This window comes from Orycteropus afer, unplaced genomic scaffold (assembly GCF_000298275.1).
Source record: "Orycteropus afer afer isolate SDZICR_OR568_19922 unplaced genomic scaffold, OryAfe1.0 scaffold00561, whole genome shotgun sequence".
NCBI lineage: Eukaryota > Metazoa > Chordata > Mammalia > Tubulidentata > Orycteropodidae > Orycteropus > Orycteropus afer.
Genome location: NW_006922148.1, coordinates 877,977 through 895,889, shown reverse-complemented (window position 1 = coordinate 895,889; position 17,913 = coordinate 877,977). Strand labels below are relative to the sequence as shown.

The 17,913-nt window shown below is 35.8% G+C and overlaps 1 protein-coding gene across 1 annotated transcript in view; it reads right to left on the bottom strand.

Annotated features, from left to right (window-relative positions):
* Positions 1-17,913, bottom strand: part of RNF17 (ring finger protein 17) — a 236,641-nt gene that overhangs the window by 10,247 nt on the left and 208,481 nt on the right. Inside the window, exons 29-32 of the mRNA XM_042782988.1 lie at positions 15,994-16,119; positions 14,734-14,790; positions 11,432-11,548; positions 8,303-8,471 (exon numbers count right to left, since the gene is read on the bottom strand). Coding sequence (XP_042638922.1) covers positions 8,303-8,471; positions 11,432-11,548; positions 14,734-14,790; positions 15,994-16,119 — 469 coding nt within the window. The remainder of the gene's footprint in view (positions 1-8,302; positions 8,472-11,431; positions 11,549-14,733; positions 14,791-15,993; positions 16,120-17,913) is intronic.

Sequence of the window (17,913 nt, the reverse complement as noted above, 5' to 3'; positions counted from 1 at the left end):
TGTTGAACATTTGTTGGAAGAGAACTTCCCTGATATGATGAAAGATGAAAATATATCCATTCAAGAAGTCAAATGAACTCCAAACAGGATAGATTCCAAAAGAAAATCACCAAGACATATTATCATCAAACTCACCAAAACCAAAGACAAAGAAAGAATCCTGAAAGCAGCATGGGAAAAATGAAAAGTTACCTACAAAGGGCAACCAATAAGACTAAGTTCTGATTTCTTGGTAGAAACCATGCAGGCAAAAAGGCAATGGGATGGTATATATAAAACCCTGAAAGAAAAGAATTTCCAACCAAGAATTATATACCAGGCAAAACTGTCCCTCAAATATGATGGTCAAATTAGGACATTTCCAGATAAGAAAAAATTAAAGGAATTTGTTAAAAGCAGACAAGCCTTACAAGAGATGCTAAAGAGAGTAAAGGACTCTCTTTAAAGGACAGAGAACCAACAACAGCAAACAACAACCAACCATTTACACACATGATGACATAACCCAGAAATCAACCCAGCTATGGAAGTATCTAAAGTAAATAAGCCTATAAGATTGTAAACAGGGAACCAGGGAGATTAATTGGCAAATGAGGACAACTACAAACCAAAAAGAGGGAGAAAATAGTGTAGTTACAGAACTTGTTGATGGCGAGGAAGTCAAGACAACTGCAAGACAGAATGGATGGTTCTAAACTTGGGAAGAAAATTATAAATCACAGGGTAACCTCAAAGAAAAATGATAAATCTGCACATCAAAACAAAAAAGAGAGCAAGCACAGATATTTAGCAAATACTAAAACAACAGCAATGAAGGAAGTGATAACATGATTCATAAACAAAATGAGCTCAACACAGAAAAGCATATGAAACAAAGAAATCAGTACCACCACACACACACACAAAAAAAAAACACAACAAAATGATAGCAACAAATTCATACTTGTCAATAATTACACTCATGTAAATGGATTAAATGAACCACTCAAGTGATGAAGAGTTGCACATTGGATTAGAAAACATAACCTATCAATATGCTGTCTACAAGAGACACACCTTAGACACAAAGACCAAAATAGACTAAAAGTCAAAGGTTGGAAAAAGATTATCAAGCAAATGGTAACCATATAAGAGCAGGAATGGCAATATTAATTTCTGGTAAAATTGACTTTAAGACAAAAACCAACATAAAAGACAGGAACATTACATAATGATTAAAGGATCGACTGAACAAGAGGACATAACCATAATAAATATCTATGCACCCAATGTAAGAGCTTCAAAATACATAAATCAGAGATTAACAGAATTGAAAAGACAAATAGATGACTCCACAATCATTGTAACAAAAATAAATAAATAAATAAAAAATAAACCACTTTCAATCAAAGAACTGGAAAGAAACTCAACAAAGATGCAGAAGAACTAAAAAATACAATTCACCAGCTTATAGACATCCACAGAGCAATTTACCCAACAACAGCACAATATACATTCTTTTCCAGTGTACATGGAACATTCTCCAGGTTAGACCATATGTTAGGCTGGAAAGCAAGCCTTAATAAATTTTAAAACACTGAGATACTGCAAAGCATCTCAGATCACAATGCTATAAATTTAGAAATCAACCATAGGAAGGAAGATCAACGGAAAAAGAGCTAATATATGGAAATTGAATAAACACCCACCTTGAAAATGACTATGTAAAAAAAGAAATAAAAATGAAATGAAAAACTTGAATCAAATGAGAATGAAACACAACATACCAAAGTCTTTGAGACACAGCAAAAGCAGTGATCAGAGGCCAACTTATAGCAATAAACACACCATCAAAAAAGAAGGGCGAGCCAAAATCAACACCTTAACCCAACATCAACAATTAGATAAAGAGCAGCAAAAAAAAAAAAAAAGCCTAGAAGAAAAAAAAAAATAAAGATTCGAGCAGAAATAAATGAAACAAAATAGAAAAATCAGCAATTAGTTGTTCTTTTGAAAAAATAAAATTGATAAATCACTGGCAAATTTAACAAGGGAAAAGAGGGAGAGAATACACATACCACGAATAAGAACTGCATTGGATGACGTCACAACAGAACCAACAGATATTCTAATATCAGGATACCATGAAGAACTATACTCCAACAAATCTGAAAATCTGGAGAAACGGACAGATGTCTGGAAACATACTACTCACTTAAACTAACACAGACTGAGGTGGAAAATTCAAACAGACTCACAACAAAAGAAGAAATTAAACAGGTCATAAAAGTACTACCAACAACAACAACAAAAAACCCTGGCCCAGACGGTTCACTGGAGAAGTCTTAAAACCATTCAGAGAAGAACTGAGACCAGTGCTACTCAAACTATTCCAGAACACAGAAAAGGATGGAACCCTCCCAAATTCATTTTGTGAAGCAAGCATAACCTTGATACCCAAACCAGCCAAAGACATCACTAAAAAGGAAAACTACAGACCAGTATCTGTCATGAATAGAGACATAAAAATATTCAACAAAATCCTAGTCAATAGACTTCAACAACATATCAAAAATATAATACATTATGACCAAGAGGGGTTCATATCAGGTATGCAAGGATGGTTCAACATTAGAAAAACAATCAACGTCATCCACCACATAAATAAAGGAAAAAAACACATGACCATATCAATCTAGGCAGAAAAGGCATTTGATGAAATCCAACACCCGCTCCTGATAAACATTTTTCAGCAAAACAGGAATAGAAGGGAAATTTCTCAACATAATAAAGGGCATACATATGCAAAACCAACAGCCAACATTATTCTCAATGGCGAGAGACTGAAACCATTCCCCTTGCTGACAGGAACCAGACAAGGATGTCCTCTTTCACCACTTTTATTCAACACTGTTTTAGAACACCTAGCAATGGCAATAAGGCAAGAAAGGGAAATCAAAGGCATACAAATTGGTAAGGAAGATGTAAAACTATCCCTACTTGCTGATGATACGGTCCTATACATAGAAAACCCAAGAGACTCAGTAAAAAAACCCACTAAAACTAATTGAGAGATTTAGCATAGTGTCTGATCAACATACAAAAGTCAGTTAGATTCCTCTATACCAGCAAAGAGATTGCTGGAAAGGAAATAAATCAATACCATTTACAATAGCTACCAAAAAAAAAAAAAAAAAAATACTTGGGAATAAATCTCACCAGGAGGTGTGGTAGCATAAGGCCTAAGGCATTTGACTGCTAACCAGAAGGCTGGTGGTTCAAATCCACCAGCCACTCCTTGGAAGGAAGACTGGGAAATTTACTTCTGTAGAGATATGCCTCAGAAACCCAAGGAGGGGTTGCTGTGAGTCAGATCCGACTCGATGCACTAGGGACATAAAAGACCTGTACAAAGAAAACTACAAAGCAGTACTTCAAGAAACCATAAGAGATCTATGTAAATGGAAGAACATACTATGCTCATGGATAGGAATATTGAACACTGTGAAAATGTCACTACTACCCAAAGCAATCTATACATTCAATGCAATCCCAATCCAGATCCCATCAATATTCTTTAAGGATATGGAAAAACCAATCACTAACTTAATATGGAAAGGAAATGGACCTCACATACGCAAAAACTGAGGAACAAAGTAGGAGGTCCCACGTTCCAGAATCTCAAAACCTACTACACAGGCACAGTAGTCAAAACAGCCTGGCATTGGTACAACAACAGACACATAGACCAGTGGAACAGAATTGAGAACCCAGAAATAGATCCATCGACCTACGGTCAGCCGATTTTTGACCAAGGGCTGAAATCCATTATATGGGGAAGAGATGTTATCTTTAAAAAATGGTGCTGGCAAAACTGAATATCCATTTGCAGAAAAATGTATCAAGATCCATACCTCACACCACACACAGAAACTAACTCCAGATGGATCAAAGATTTAAATGTGAAACCTAAAACTATAAAGTTCCTCAAGAAAAAGTAGGGGCAAATTTAGAGGCTCTAATTTATATCATAAATACACTGTCAAGCAGAACCCAAAATTTGCAAACAGCAGAAGATAAACTAGATGAATGGGCTTTTCTGAAAATTAAATCTTTATGTGCTTCAAAAGACTTCTCCAAAAGAGTAAGAAGAGACCCTATAAATTGGGAAAAAATATTCAGCAATGATGTATCTGACAAGGGACTTATCTAGAATTTATAGGAAACTGCAACACCTCAACAACAAAAAGACAAACTATCCAATGAAAAATGGGTAGAAGACATGAATAGACATTTCACCAAAGAGGATATTCAGCCAGCCAACAAAACACATGAAAAAATTTTCACGATCATTAGCCATTGTTGTTGTTATGTGCCATCAAGTCAGACCAGACTCACCCCTCCTTGGGTTTCCGAGGCAGTATCACTACGGAAGTAGACTGCCCAACCTTCCTTCTGAGGAGTGGCTGGTGGGTTTGAACTGCCAGCCTTCTGGTTAGCAGTCAGATGCCTCAGGCAACTACACCATCAGAACTCCCTCATTAGTCATTAGAGAGATGCAAATCAAAACAACAATAAGATACCATCTCACCCAAGCACTAATAGCAAAGTTCACCAAGACAGAAAATAATAAATGCTGGCAAGGATGTGGAGAGATTAGGACTCTCATACATTGCTGGTGGGACTGTAAAATGATACAACCACTGAGGAAAGCAGTATGGCAATACCTTAAAAAGTTGGAATTAGAAATACCATTTGACCCACCAATTTCCATTACTAGGTTTATATCCTAAAGAAGTGAAGACCAGGGCAAGAACATACACGTGCACACCCATGTTCACCACAACAGTATTTATAATAGCCAAAAGATGGAAACAACCAACCTAGGTGCCCATCAACAGAAGAATGGATAACCAAACTGTAGTACATACACACAATGGAATACTATGCAACAGTAAAGAATAATGTACAATCTGCAAAACACCGCATAACGTGGATGAACTTGGAAGGCATGCTGAGTGAGATAAGTCAATCACAGAAGGACAAATATCGTATTAGTTCACTGTTGTAAAAATTCAAGGAAAGGTTTATATATGGAAAGAAAGATTGTTGGTTCACGATCATTAGTCATTGTTGTTGTTATGTGTCGTCAAGTCGGATCCGACTCACATTGACCCCTTCTTGGGTTTCCCAGGGGTGGGCGGGGAGAGGAGGAAACACTGAAAAACAAACAAACAAAGAACAAGCCGCATTGCTCTTCTGTCTGAAATTCTTCAGTGGCTTTTTAACCACCTGCAATATAACAGTCCTTAGCACTGTGATTACAGGGGCTTCATAATCTCCAACTTCTACCACATATCATCTTCATACATTACCTAAACAGAATTAGGCTGTTCCTTCTTCTAGGATATTCTATTTGAACTGTTTTCTCTGAAATCTCAGTTCTAACATGACCTTTATAATGCCCTGACATCCTGAATTCTATGGCATTATGTATATATCTTTAATATTAGCTGTTATTTTCATACTGTACTTGATTTACACGTCTCTTCTCTGTTAGACCATTAGTTTCTTGACTGAAGAACTATAGTTTGTATTCCTAACATGGTACCATTGTTGCTGTTATGTACTTATTTAAAAGTAAGTAAAAAGTTTTCTAATGAATACCAGGCTTGAGTAATGTTGTGGGAAAAAATTAATCTGTACTTCTCCATTGTAAAGATGTCAGACTAGATGAACTATACCTGTTTAAGTGCTATAAATGTTAAGTTTTGCATATAATCTAAGTGCTGTTCTGCAGAGTAAATGATATTCAATCTCCCAAATTTTACTATATACAACTTTAACACAAGTGAAATTTCCCGTCCAGTCAAAATAGAATTAAAAAAAGAAAAACTACTTAGTTGTCATCTTATTTTAACCCACAAAACAACTCCATCAATACAAATTCCTTAATGAAATGTACATATTTAATAGACACTTGCCTACAATTCAACTTGTACATATCCTTGTGCATACCTTTAAAAAACTGGTTTTTAAATCTTTAATCATATATTCTCCATTTTATCTAGTTTAAACTTTTGTGATTTGAAAATTTACAAAGCAAGACTTTTATTGTAGTATAAAGTAGCTACAGAAAAATGAACAAAAAACAAATGTAGAGCTCCATAAATTATCCCATTATGCATAGACTGTGGCTTCCCCTGAGAGAACAACACATATGAGGAAGTAATCATTTTTTCTGGACTATACATTTGAAATTACAAAAGTGTCCATTCTTACTGAGTTTATTCTTTTATTCATTCAGTATATTCATTAGGACCTACTTTGTGGCAGGTGCTCTTCTAATTGCTCGGGATATAAAGGAGTACAAAGTCCATGGTCAAAGTGCTATTCAAAATGGAGAGTAAGAGGGATAGAGAATAATGTAGGAGTAGGTGAGGAGGGTTGTTGTTAAGTATGGTTTCAACTCATAGTGACATCAGAATTGTTGCAATGCTTGAGCCCACCATGACTGCCACTGTGTCAGTCCATCCCATTGAGGGTCTACCCCTTTTTCGCTGACCCTTTCCTTTACTTTACCCTTCTCCAGAGACTAGTCCCTTCTGACAAATGACCAAAGTATGGAAGATGACATCTCGCTTCTAAGGACCATTCTGGCTATACTTCTTCCAAGACAGATTGGTTCATTTTTCATGGTATTTTCAATATTCTTCACCAACAGCACAATTCAAATGTATCAGTTCTTCTGAGGTCTTCCTTATTCATTGTCCAGCTCTCATACGCATATGAGGCTATTGAAAATACCGTGGCTTGGGTGTGGAGGGAGTACTACTTTAGGTAGATAAGGGAAGAACATCCATAAGAAGATAGTTAAGCAGAGCCTAAATAGCTATACAACAGTCTGGGGCAAAAACATTCCAGACAGAGGGAAAAGAAAGTGCTCTTTATCAGCCAAAAGTGAACCACAAATATCAGGTAAGATATTAGCTATTTTTTTTCTCTTTCTAATATATTTTTCAATATATGTAAAATATCAAGAGTAGGACTCTGAAAAACATTTATAAAAACATATAGAAGCCACTTTGTATTCAACAAGGAATTTGTCAACACAAACTAGATGCATTTACCTCACTGGAGAAACAGAAAGGATTGGAAATAGAAGACTGTAAGAATTTGACCAATTTTACAGAGCAGTGTACAATCTGAGCCCTCCCCAACCCCCCCGCCAAAGATAACCCTAAAATTATCAGCTTAGGTGGTTTACATTTACTGTCACTAATGTTTCAATGTGCACTCTTAAAATCTGAGCTACTGCTTTGGGAGTGGTGACCAGGATCGTAAAAGCTTGCCAGTGACCATCTAGATGCAAGGATGGGTCTCTCCTTGTCCAGAGCAAAGAATAAAGAAAACCAAAGATGCATGGAAAGAATTAGTTCAAGGGACTGGTATACCATGTAATCCTCAGCCTATACGACTCTGAGACCAGAAGAACTAGATGGTGCCTGGCTACCAGTGTCAACCACTCGGAGGGGGATCTATGTAGGAGATCCTGGATACAGTGGGAGAACAATGTGAAACAAATTCAGAATTATTAAAAAAAAGAAAAAAAAAGGGGACTAGGTTTGCTGGTTTGATAGAGTTGGTGGAACTCCAGAGACTACGGCCCATAGCTGCCCTTCAGGTCTGGGACTGAATCCACTCCTGTGGCTTCCAGCCAAACAAAAGACAGGCATGTGAGCTGAATACAGTAGGCAGATACACTCCCTGGAGAGATAAATCATGGGAGAATAGAAGGGCTGTGTATGCACAGGGAGACAGCTCAGAGGGCAGGAGCGCATGGGAGGGAAGGTCACAGGGAGAAGGTGGTTATGGGAAGGAATTGGAAGAACTGTTGTACTGTGGGAGAATGCAATCAATGTCATGAGACAAAGTGTATGTGAACTGCTGTATGGAAAGTGAATTTGCTCTATAAACTTTCACTCAAATCACAATACAATTTTAAATAAATAAAAACTGGAGCTATTGCATGTGAAAATCAAACTTAGAAAATCATCTTTATGCAAGCAATTTTCCAGTGCAGCCTGATTTCATGGATAGTTCAAGTGCCCTAAGCCAGTTACTTAGTTCACTTTCCTTATCTATATATGGGGATGATATCATCTACACGGTGTCCCGAGGATTCAAAGAGAAATGTAAAGTGAGTAAGATAAAAAAAAAAAAAAAAAAAATCAGTTAACATTAGAAATCACCCAGCCTTTCAGCCCATTAACAGCAGTTTTATTAAAAAATCACACTTCACTCAAAAAATAAATACATTTACCTGTTCTAAAATCTGTCAGAGGAAGAAATGTCTCTATATATTTATTAAACCTTCGTAGTGCTTCTTCAAGGCTCTCACATTCTGATTCCCAGCTGACTCCACTATCATCTGTGTCACTATGTTGGTTAAACTGATTAAGATTTTCTTCAGAGTCAAGGCAAATATACACCTAAGTGGAAAAGGGGAAGGAAAACACTTTCAAATTCTCCAATTTGTGATATTCATTAATATGGACAAAATTATTGTGGTAACATCTGTAATAATAGTCCCCAAAGACCCCTGTCTCCTGATGTTTATACCCTTGTATAGTTCACTTCCCACATTATACCAGAGTTGTTGATCTTTGTGACCAAAAGCACATGGCAGAAATATATCACTGCTAAGATTAAATTATAAGACATTATGAGTTCTGCCTTGGAAGCATGATTTCAGATTGTTCAGTCAGGAAAGTATGCAGCCATTATGTGATCAGCCCAATGGAGAAGTGAGAAACTGAGTCTTCTGGCCAACAGTCGTATCAGTGAGTCTTCTTGGAAGTGGCTTCTGTAGCCCCTCTCAAAATCCTAATTCCAAGATACACTGTTTAAACTGCTCCAAATTCCTGACCCTCATATTTGTTTTAAGCTAAGTTTGGGATTATTTGTTTTTCATTATACAAAAATCAGAAAAAGCAAAAATTGTACACTACTATGCTGTTTGATGAAACTGTGCAGCAAATTCTTCCCTTGGTTGCAAAAGAATTGTGTTGTTCAGTGCTGTTGACTTGCTTCTCATTCAGAGCAACCCTACATACAACAGAACAAAACACTTCTGGGTCATATGCCATCCTCACAGTCCTTGCTGTATTTGAGTTCATTGTTGCAGCCACTGTGTCAATCCACCTCATTGAGGGTCTTCCCCTTTTTTGCTGACTCTCCACCACTTTACCAAACATGATATTCTTTTCCAGGGAATGGTCCCTTCTGACAACATAGGTAAAATAGGTGAGATGATATCTTGCCTTTCTTGCTTCCAAGGAGCATTCTGGCTGCACTTCTAGGACAGATTTGCTGCTGCTTCTGGCAGTCCATGGTACGTTCAGTATTCTTTTGCCAACACCACAACTCAAAAGCATCAATTCTTCAGTCTTCCTTATTCATTGTTCAGCTTTCATATGCATATGAGGTGACTGAAAATACCATGGATTGGGTTAGGCACATTTTAGTCTTCAAAGTGATATCTTTGCTCTTCAGCACTTTAAAGAGGTCTTTTGCAGCATATTTTCCCAGTGCAATATGTTGTCTGACTTCTTGACTGTTGCTTCCATGGGTGTTGATTATGAATCCAAGTAATATGAAATCTTTGACAACTTCAATCTTTCCTCCATATAGCACACTGCTGCTTATTGATCCAGTTATGAGGAATTTTGTTTTATGTTGAGGTGTAATCCATACTGCAACTGTAGTCTTTAATCATCATCAGTTAGTGCTTCAAGTCATCTTCACTCTCAGCAAGCAAGGCTGTTTCATCTGCATATTGCAGGTTGTTAATGAGTCTTCCTCTAATCCTGATGTCATGTTCTTCTTCATATAGTTCAGCTTCTTGGATGATTTGCTCAGCATACAGATTGAATAATTATGGTGAAAGGATACAACCCTGACACACTCCCTTCCTGATTTTAAACCATGCAGTATCCCCTTGTTCTGTTTCAACAATAGCCTACTGGTCTATGCACAAGTTCCTCATGAACACAATTTAGTGTTGTGGAATTCCCATTCTTCTCAATGTTATCCATAATTTGTTATGATCCATAGTCAAATGCTTCTGCATAGTTAATAAAACACAAGTAAACATATTTCTGGGATTCTTTGCTTTCAGCTAAGATTCATCTGGTATCAGAAATGACATCCCTTGCTCCACTCCACATGCTCTTCTGAATCTGGCTTGCATTTCTGGAAGTCCCGTGTCAATATATTGCTGCAACTATGTTTGAATTATCTTCAGCAAAATTTTACTTGTGTAAAATAATGATATTGTTTGATAATTTAATATTGTTTGATAATTTCCATATTCTGTTGGATCACCTTTCTTTGAAATGGGTACAAATATGCATCTCTTCCAGTAAGGTGGCAAGCCAGCTGTCTTCCAAATTATTTGGTATAGACAAATGATCGACCTGGCTTCCAGGGCACCATCCATTTGTTGAAACATCTCAATGGGTACTCCATCAATTCTGGAGCCTTGTTTTTTCCAATTCCTTCAGTGCAGCTTTGACTTCTTCAAATACCACTGGTTCTTGATCATATGCTACCTACTGAAGTAACTGAACGTCGACCAATTCTTTTTTGTACAGTGACTCTGTGTATTCCTTCCATCTTCTTTTGATGATTCCTGCATCATTCAGTATTTTGCCCACAGAATTTTTCAATATTGCAACTGAAGGCTTGAATTTTTCCTTCAGTTCTTTTAGCTTGAGGAATGCCAAATGTGTTCTTCCCTTTTAGTGTTCTAGATCCAGGTCTTTGAATTGTACACTAAGTGAAACAGCTGAAGGAACTGCCTACACTATTAGTTTGCCCTTCCTCCCTCCCTTTCTTGTTAGCTAAGAGCATATAATTGAATTTTCCTTAGTGTATTCATTAATTCAATCAATATTTACTGAGTGTATATCAGGTGCTATTCTAGGTTCTGGGGATATATCAGTTTAGAAAATGTCTTCAAGAAGTTACATTCTAGTAGGGAGAAGCAGAGAAATATAACAAAAAAGTGACACAGTGTGTTAGAAGGTGAGTTAGTAGAAGGATAAAGTGCATCTAGAGTTTGATGCGTGGAGCGGGAATAGGAGTGAGATGTTTAAGATTTCATAGGTGTGAAGAGTTCTAGCTAGTAAAAATCTAAATACATGCTATAACACTGACTAAAGCAACACCACACTGGGAACTCAGCAAGTGTTTAAGAAACACTTGTCAAAACAAGAGATGCTTACTAAGTGCAAACAAATGCCTGAAAAGTAAATTATGAGGTGCGACAATCTAGAAGTCAACTGATTTTAAATCATTTAAAGTCATGAATATGGAGAAGAGACAATCCTAGAGTTTAAGACCAAGACTGCTTATGATTTTAACCACAAACTCATTACAGATTACATACTTCATTAGGTGAGACAACATGCTTAACTTGAACAGGATAAAGTTCTTCTGGGGGAGGCAGAGATGAAGACAGATATGGTGGTAAAACTGGAGTCTCTATTTCAGACAAAAGTAATTCCTAAAACATCACAAATAAATTCAAATTTCAGAATGATAATTAAAAAACTCCAGTGCATTATAAAAATTAATCAGGGTACTGATTTATTTTCTTTGCAGAAAGCAAGTTCTGTTAGATACTTAATACCACAAAACGATTTTCTTGTAGTAGTAGCAAAATGTGATGACAAAGCAAAAGACCTTTAGTATTACTTTGTTCCCCAATTTGAAGGGAAAAAAACAAAAAATGCTTTGGAAAAAACAAAGCATAAATGTTTATTTATGTATATACATTTAGATATGTTGTTGCTGCTGTGTGCTAAAGTAGACTGCAACTCATAGTGACTCTATTATGACAGAGTCCAAGTGCCCCACAGGCCATAATCTTAATTCTTGCCAGGTCTTTCCTCCCTCAGAGCCACTGTTGGGTTTGAACTGTTAGACTTTTTTGATTAGCAGTCCAGTATTTAACCATTGTGCCACCAGGGCTCCCTATATTTACATATACATATAAAATATTTAGAAGAACGAGTGGTTAATGGCGATTGCTGCTGCTGAGTATGGCTGGAATGTTTGACACACAAAATGGAAATTAAAAACAAAATTATTGTAAAATAGAAATAAGAAAATTTGCCATTTTAACCATTTTTAAGTGTACAATTCAGTGACATTAATTACCATGTTATGCAACCATCACTACTATTCATTTCCAAAAATTTTTCATAGTGCCTAAGACACTTGACTGCTAACCAGAAGGCTGATGGTTCAAACCCACCAGCCACTCCTTGGAAGGAAGGTTGGGCAATCTACTTCCGTAGTGATTTCAGACAAAAGTAATTCCTAAAACATCACAAATAAATTCAAATTTCAGAATGATGATTAAAAAAATCCATTGCATTATAAAAATTAATCAGAAACCCAAGGAGGGGTCGCTATAAGTCGGGCCGACTCGACGGCACATAACAACAACATAACAACGAACAGAACTTAAGTAATAGTTTCTGTTTGTTGAGTAATAACTCCTTATTATCCCTTCCCCTGACCCTTGGTAAGTACTAATAACATTCTCCATGCATTTTCCTAGTTGAGTTATTTCATGTAAGTGGGATCATACGATATTTGTGCTTTTGTGCAGATTTATTTCACTCAATGTTTTCAAGGCCAGAACTTAATTTTTTTTATAGTTGAGTAATATTCCACTGTATGTATTATACCACATTTTGTTTATCCATTCATCTGTTGATGGACACTTGGGATGTTTCCACCTTCTGACCATTGCGAATAATGCTGCAATGAGCACTGGTATACAAATATCTGTAGAGTCCCTGTTTTCAGGAGTAAGGGGGCATTTACTTTTTCCTTTACATATTTTGGTAATGTTTTATTTTAAAATAATCATTTATTTTATAATGAAAACTAAAATAATTGATGAAATACCAAAAAAAGATACATTTAAGTAAATTAAAATCATCTGAAAGATGTGTTCTCTTTTAAAATCTATAAAAGCATAAGGAATAATACAAACTTAGGTCAATACCAAGAGGATTATTAGCAGTTGTTACAAGCAAACATACAAAATATGGTGCTTATTTTTCTGCAAATACCAGTAATATATATTTTTAAAGTTTTTTTTTTAATTTTTAAAGAATATTTTGATTAGCATAAGAAGTAAAACAACCACTTAAAATCTCATAGGTTAATTTATTATATTACTATTTAATATTTACAAACTGGTGGCAAAAAAAAAAAAGTTCACCAGAAAGTGACTACCTACTGTTGAATTTTACTGATGTGTTGTACATTAAGCACTTTACAACATATACATGTTATTTTTGTAATGTAAGGAAGGAAATTCTACTTACAAGCTATTATGCTTTCACTTATTAAAACTCTTACTTCGTACATGAAAAATACAAGTGACAAAAGAAAAAATCCATAAACTGGACTTATCAAAATTAATAACTTTTTGCTTCAAAGGACACTATTAAGAAAGTGAAAATACAGCTCAAAGAATGAAGAAAATGTTTGCAAATCACGTATCTTATAAGGGATTTGTATTCAGAATGCATAAAGAACTCTTACAACTCAACAATAAAGAGATAAATAACTTAATTAAAAATAGGCAAAGAAATTCAATAGATATTCCAAATGTGTCCAATACCACATGAAAAGACAACATCAATAGTTATCAGGGAAATGCAAATCCAAACCACAATGAGATACTACTTCAAGATAGCTATAATCAACAAAACAGAAAGTAAGTTTTGGCAAGGATGTGCTTAGACTGGAAGCCTAGTATATATATTCCTAGTGGTAGTGGCAGACTGTATGGTGCAACCACTTTGGGAAACATTCTGGTGGTTTCCTCAAAATGTTAACCAGAGTTACCATGTAACTCAGTGTTTTCACTTCTAGGTATAAACTCAAGAGATATGAAAACATATAGGCACACAGAAGCTTATACATGAATGTTCACAGCAGCATTACACATACCAAAATAAATAAATAAATAAATAAAATTAACTCACTGTCATTGAGTCAGATCTGACTCATAGTGACCCTTCCTTGGGTTTTGGACTCAGAATCTCTACAGAAGTAGACTGGCCAATCTTCCTTCTGAGGAGTGGCTGGTGGGTTTGAACTGCCAGCCTTCTGATTAGTAGTCAAATGCCTTAGGCACTATACCACCAGAGCACAGCATTACCCACAATAGTCAAAAAATGGAAAGAATCCAATGTCCATCAATTGCTGAATGGATCAAGTGGTAGCAATAAAAATAATGAAGTCCTGATATACACTAAAACATGAATAAACCTTGAAAACAAAATGCTAATTAAAATAAGCCAGTCAAAAAGGATGATATACTGTGTGATTCCACTTCTATGAATAGTAAAGAACAGCAAAATTTATAGAGACAGAAGGTTGCTGGGCTCTGGAGGAGTAGAGGGGAGTGACTGCTAATGGGTACATGGTAATTCTGGGGGTGACAAAAATGTTCTATAATTAGATAGGGATGATGGTTGTAGAACTTTGTGAAAATACTAAAAACAAAAACACCCAACCCACCAAGTTTTACACTTTTAAAGTGAATTTCATAGTACTCAAATTGTATCTCAGTAAGGTTTTATGAAAACCAACAAAAACTCTTTCTAATCTTTTATATTTTTCATCTATCTCAATTTACAAAATATTTAGGTTGAAACTTACTTCAAATCTTATCTCCCAACTCTCCTCCTCAAACCTTTTACTGTAATCTGTTGGTTTCTGAAATAATAGAGCATTATTAATAAAATCACCTTTAACTATGTGATAGTTTTGAAACACTATCATATTTCATACCCAGAAACTTGGATGCAAGTCCTTGTTACCAATAATTAAGTGACTCCAGGATAATGATATTAAAAAAAAAAAAAATCAAACCAACTACCATTGAATTGATTCTGACTCAGTGACCTTATAGGACAGAGTAAATCTGCTCCATAGGGTTTTCAGGGCTATAATCTTTACAGGAGCAGACTGCAACATCTTTCTCAAAAATGATGCTAGACACATATCAGTAGTAATTAGTTTATTATAAGACAGTCAGAGCTCTTCTCTTTAGAATATTCACGTCACAGTGTACAACTGGATGGTAACAACTAAGTAATTTTTATAAGCCAGCTAAAAACAGCAGCTTTTACACATGCATACACATTCACATGCATGCATACATTCCCCCTTTCCCCTCTGCTCTTAAGGATAAGTTGGCAGTGAAGATTACATGTATAATGTAATACCACAGTTTCTATGTGAGATAAGGAGATATTGAATGGAAAACTCAATATTTGGTTGTTGACTATCAGTAAAATGAATATTTTAAAAAACTAATGTAAACTGTAACTCTAGAAATGAAAATATATTTCTGTATAAAATGATAATGATTTTAGTTATGATGCATACCCTATTTCTATAAAGGATTTATGACAACTTACAATCTGAAACCACGTTTATATCAGAGTATTTTTTTTTTAAATTTTTAATAGATGCACCAAGCATCTACAATGGTCTATTTACTGAAGCTAAGCTCAAAATCTGAGTTCCTGTAAGAAGGCAGAAAGGGAGAATGTTACAATATGTGGCTCTTCAGTCAAATAAAAGGAAAAAAACATTTTATCTCAGGATAAAGTCCTTTTCTTGCAGTGAATTCTATGAAGAGTTTGTAATGTACATCCCTATATCGAAAAAACATTAGATACCATAATGGACTCTTAACTAGGCATGGAAGATACATAAATAATTATTGAATCTTAATGCAATTACTGTCTTCAGGGCATTCATAAAGCATGACTCAGTATATTGTTTTATCAATAAAGAATTTATAAATTCTCTACACTCGTAAAATACGAAATATTTAGAATTATATTTCTGAGCTGAGATCAAGACAAAATGTGACATGTAACCAAAACAGAATTAGAATAGTTCACTTACTTCTTTCAATATTTCTTCAGAATGTTCAAAAGTACAGTATTTATGGTATGCCATAAAAAAAGAAAGTGACATTCCATCAAAATAGAGATGAATAGATAATTTCCCCCATGGATTTTCAGGTGGTTTCTGTAAGTTTCATAAAGAAGATTATTATTATACAAATAAAGCCTACTTGATGACTACTAATTTATGGTTAACAAATACAAAAGAAGACCTTTGACAATCACAGTATTATCACAGTTTGATAGTGACTCAATCACAAAACTGTCTTCCTGGTATTTTGATAGGTTATGAGTAATTCCACTATTTTGGTTTATGTAAAGTGTATTTACATGTCTATAAGGTATAGAGTTTTCTAGTTATTTATTTCCACACATCATCTACATAAGATATTAGCAATTTATAGTAAGTAGGGGAAAGAAAAGGTATGCTGATAAATGAAGAAATGAAATTTAATTAAAAATCCAAAATTGTTGTTAATCAGAAAATTAACAATAGTCTAAAATAAAAAGTCAGGAAAATCCCTCCTAACAGATCTCTATCTTCTTTTTCTATCTGTCTTAGTTCTCTAGTGCTGCTTTAACAGAGATAATACCAGTAGATAGTTTTAACAAACATCAATTTAATCTTTTACAGTTTAGGAGGCTAGAAGTCTGAATTCAGAGTGTTGGCTCAAGGGGCTAGGTGAAGGCCCCCTGACCTTGGCCTTTAGCTCTGCCTCATTTCAAGTCCAGTGGAACTGGAGATCTCTACTAACTCATGCAGCTATTGGCTGCTGAGGCTGATGCACCCAAGATCAGCAAGTAAAATGACACAATTCCAAGATCAGCAGGCAATGCAGCAGGGTACTGGTTCAAGTCCAAGAACTGGAGATGAAGGCTGAACCAAAAACAGTGTCTTTTCTATATAAACTAGACCACACTTCAAAGGCAACTTTTCTTTCACAGATTAATTGCTCACAGTGGATTCTACCATGGAGATAATTACAGTCTCTTCCTGGGGGAATAATTATATCCAGCTGCCAAGCACTCAAACTCATGGCCCTGCCAAGTTGACAGAAACCTTCACTAGCACGGTGTAATTTTCCACTATCCAGTCTTTTATCAATAGAGCATGCACGCACGTATGCACGTGCATGTGCATAAGGTCAGATCATATCACTCTTTTGCTCAAAACCTTTAAAGGTTGCCTGGGTTCTTAAAAGACAAAGTTCTAACAGTTCTCATTTCCCTAATCTTCAACTAATTTTCCCCTATTCTTTGTGTTCCAGTGACAGGGGCTTCTCTGTCCTTCCTTGGACATGCCAGTTATGCTCCCGCCTTGGAGCTCTTTGAACTTTTCTTTCAGGTATTTGCATGGTTTTCCCTCTCACCATCAAATGTCACCTTTGTAACGATGTCCTCTCTAGCCACTATATTTAAAACTGAATCTCCTCCCCTGTGCCACCTCTACCAATGTGCCCTTCTTTCTTTATTTTTCTTCACAGAACTGTTTTATTGTTTGTTTCCCACTATTAAAATGTAAGCTCCACAAAGGCAAAAATGTCCACTGATTTCATTGCTTTCCTTCCAGGTTTAGAACAGAGCTGAGGCCAAACAAGGCACTCAGTCAGTATTTCTTATTTAGAGGTGCAAGTCTAGGGAAGCTTTGGAATATCAGTAAGAGTTGTTGAGAACATAACATTTTTGGTTTGTAAGGATGGAGCAAACTTTGGTGGATTACAAATTATTCTCCTGACTACTATGTTAAGGTAAGGAGCAAAGAACGCTACCCTGATAAACTAAAAAATTCCAATCTCTATATTGTTTTAGGAGCTCTAGTGGCATAGTGCCTGCGGCATTTGATTGCTAACCAGAAGGCTGGTGGTTCAAACCCACTAGCCACTCCTCGGAAGGAAGGTTGGGCAATCTACTTCCATAG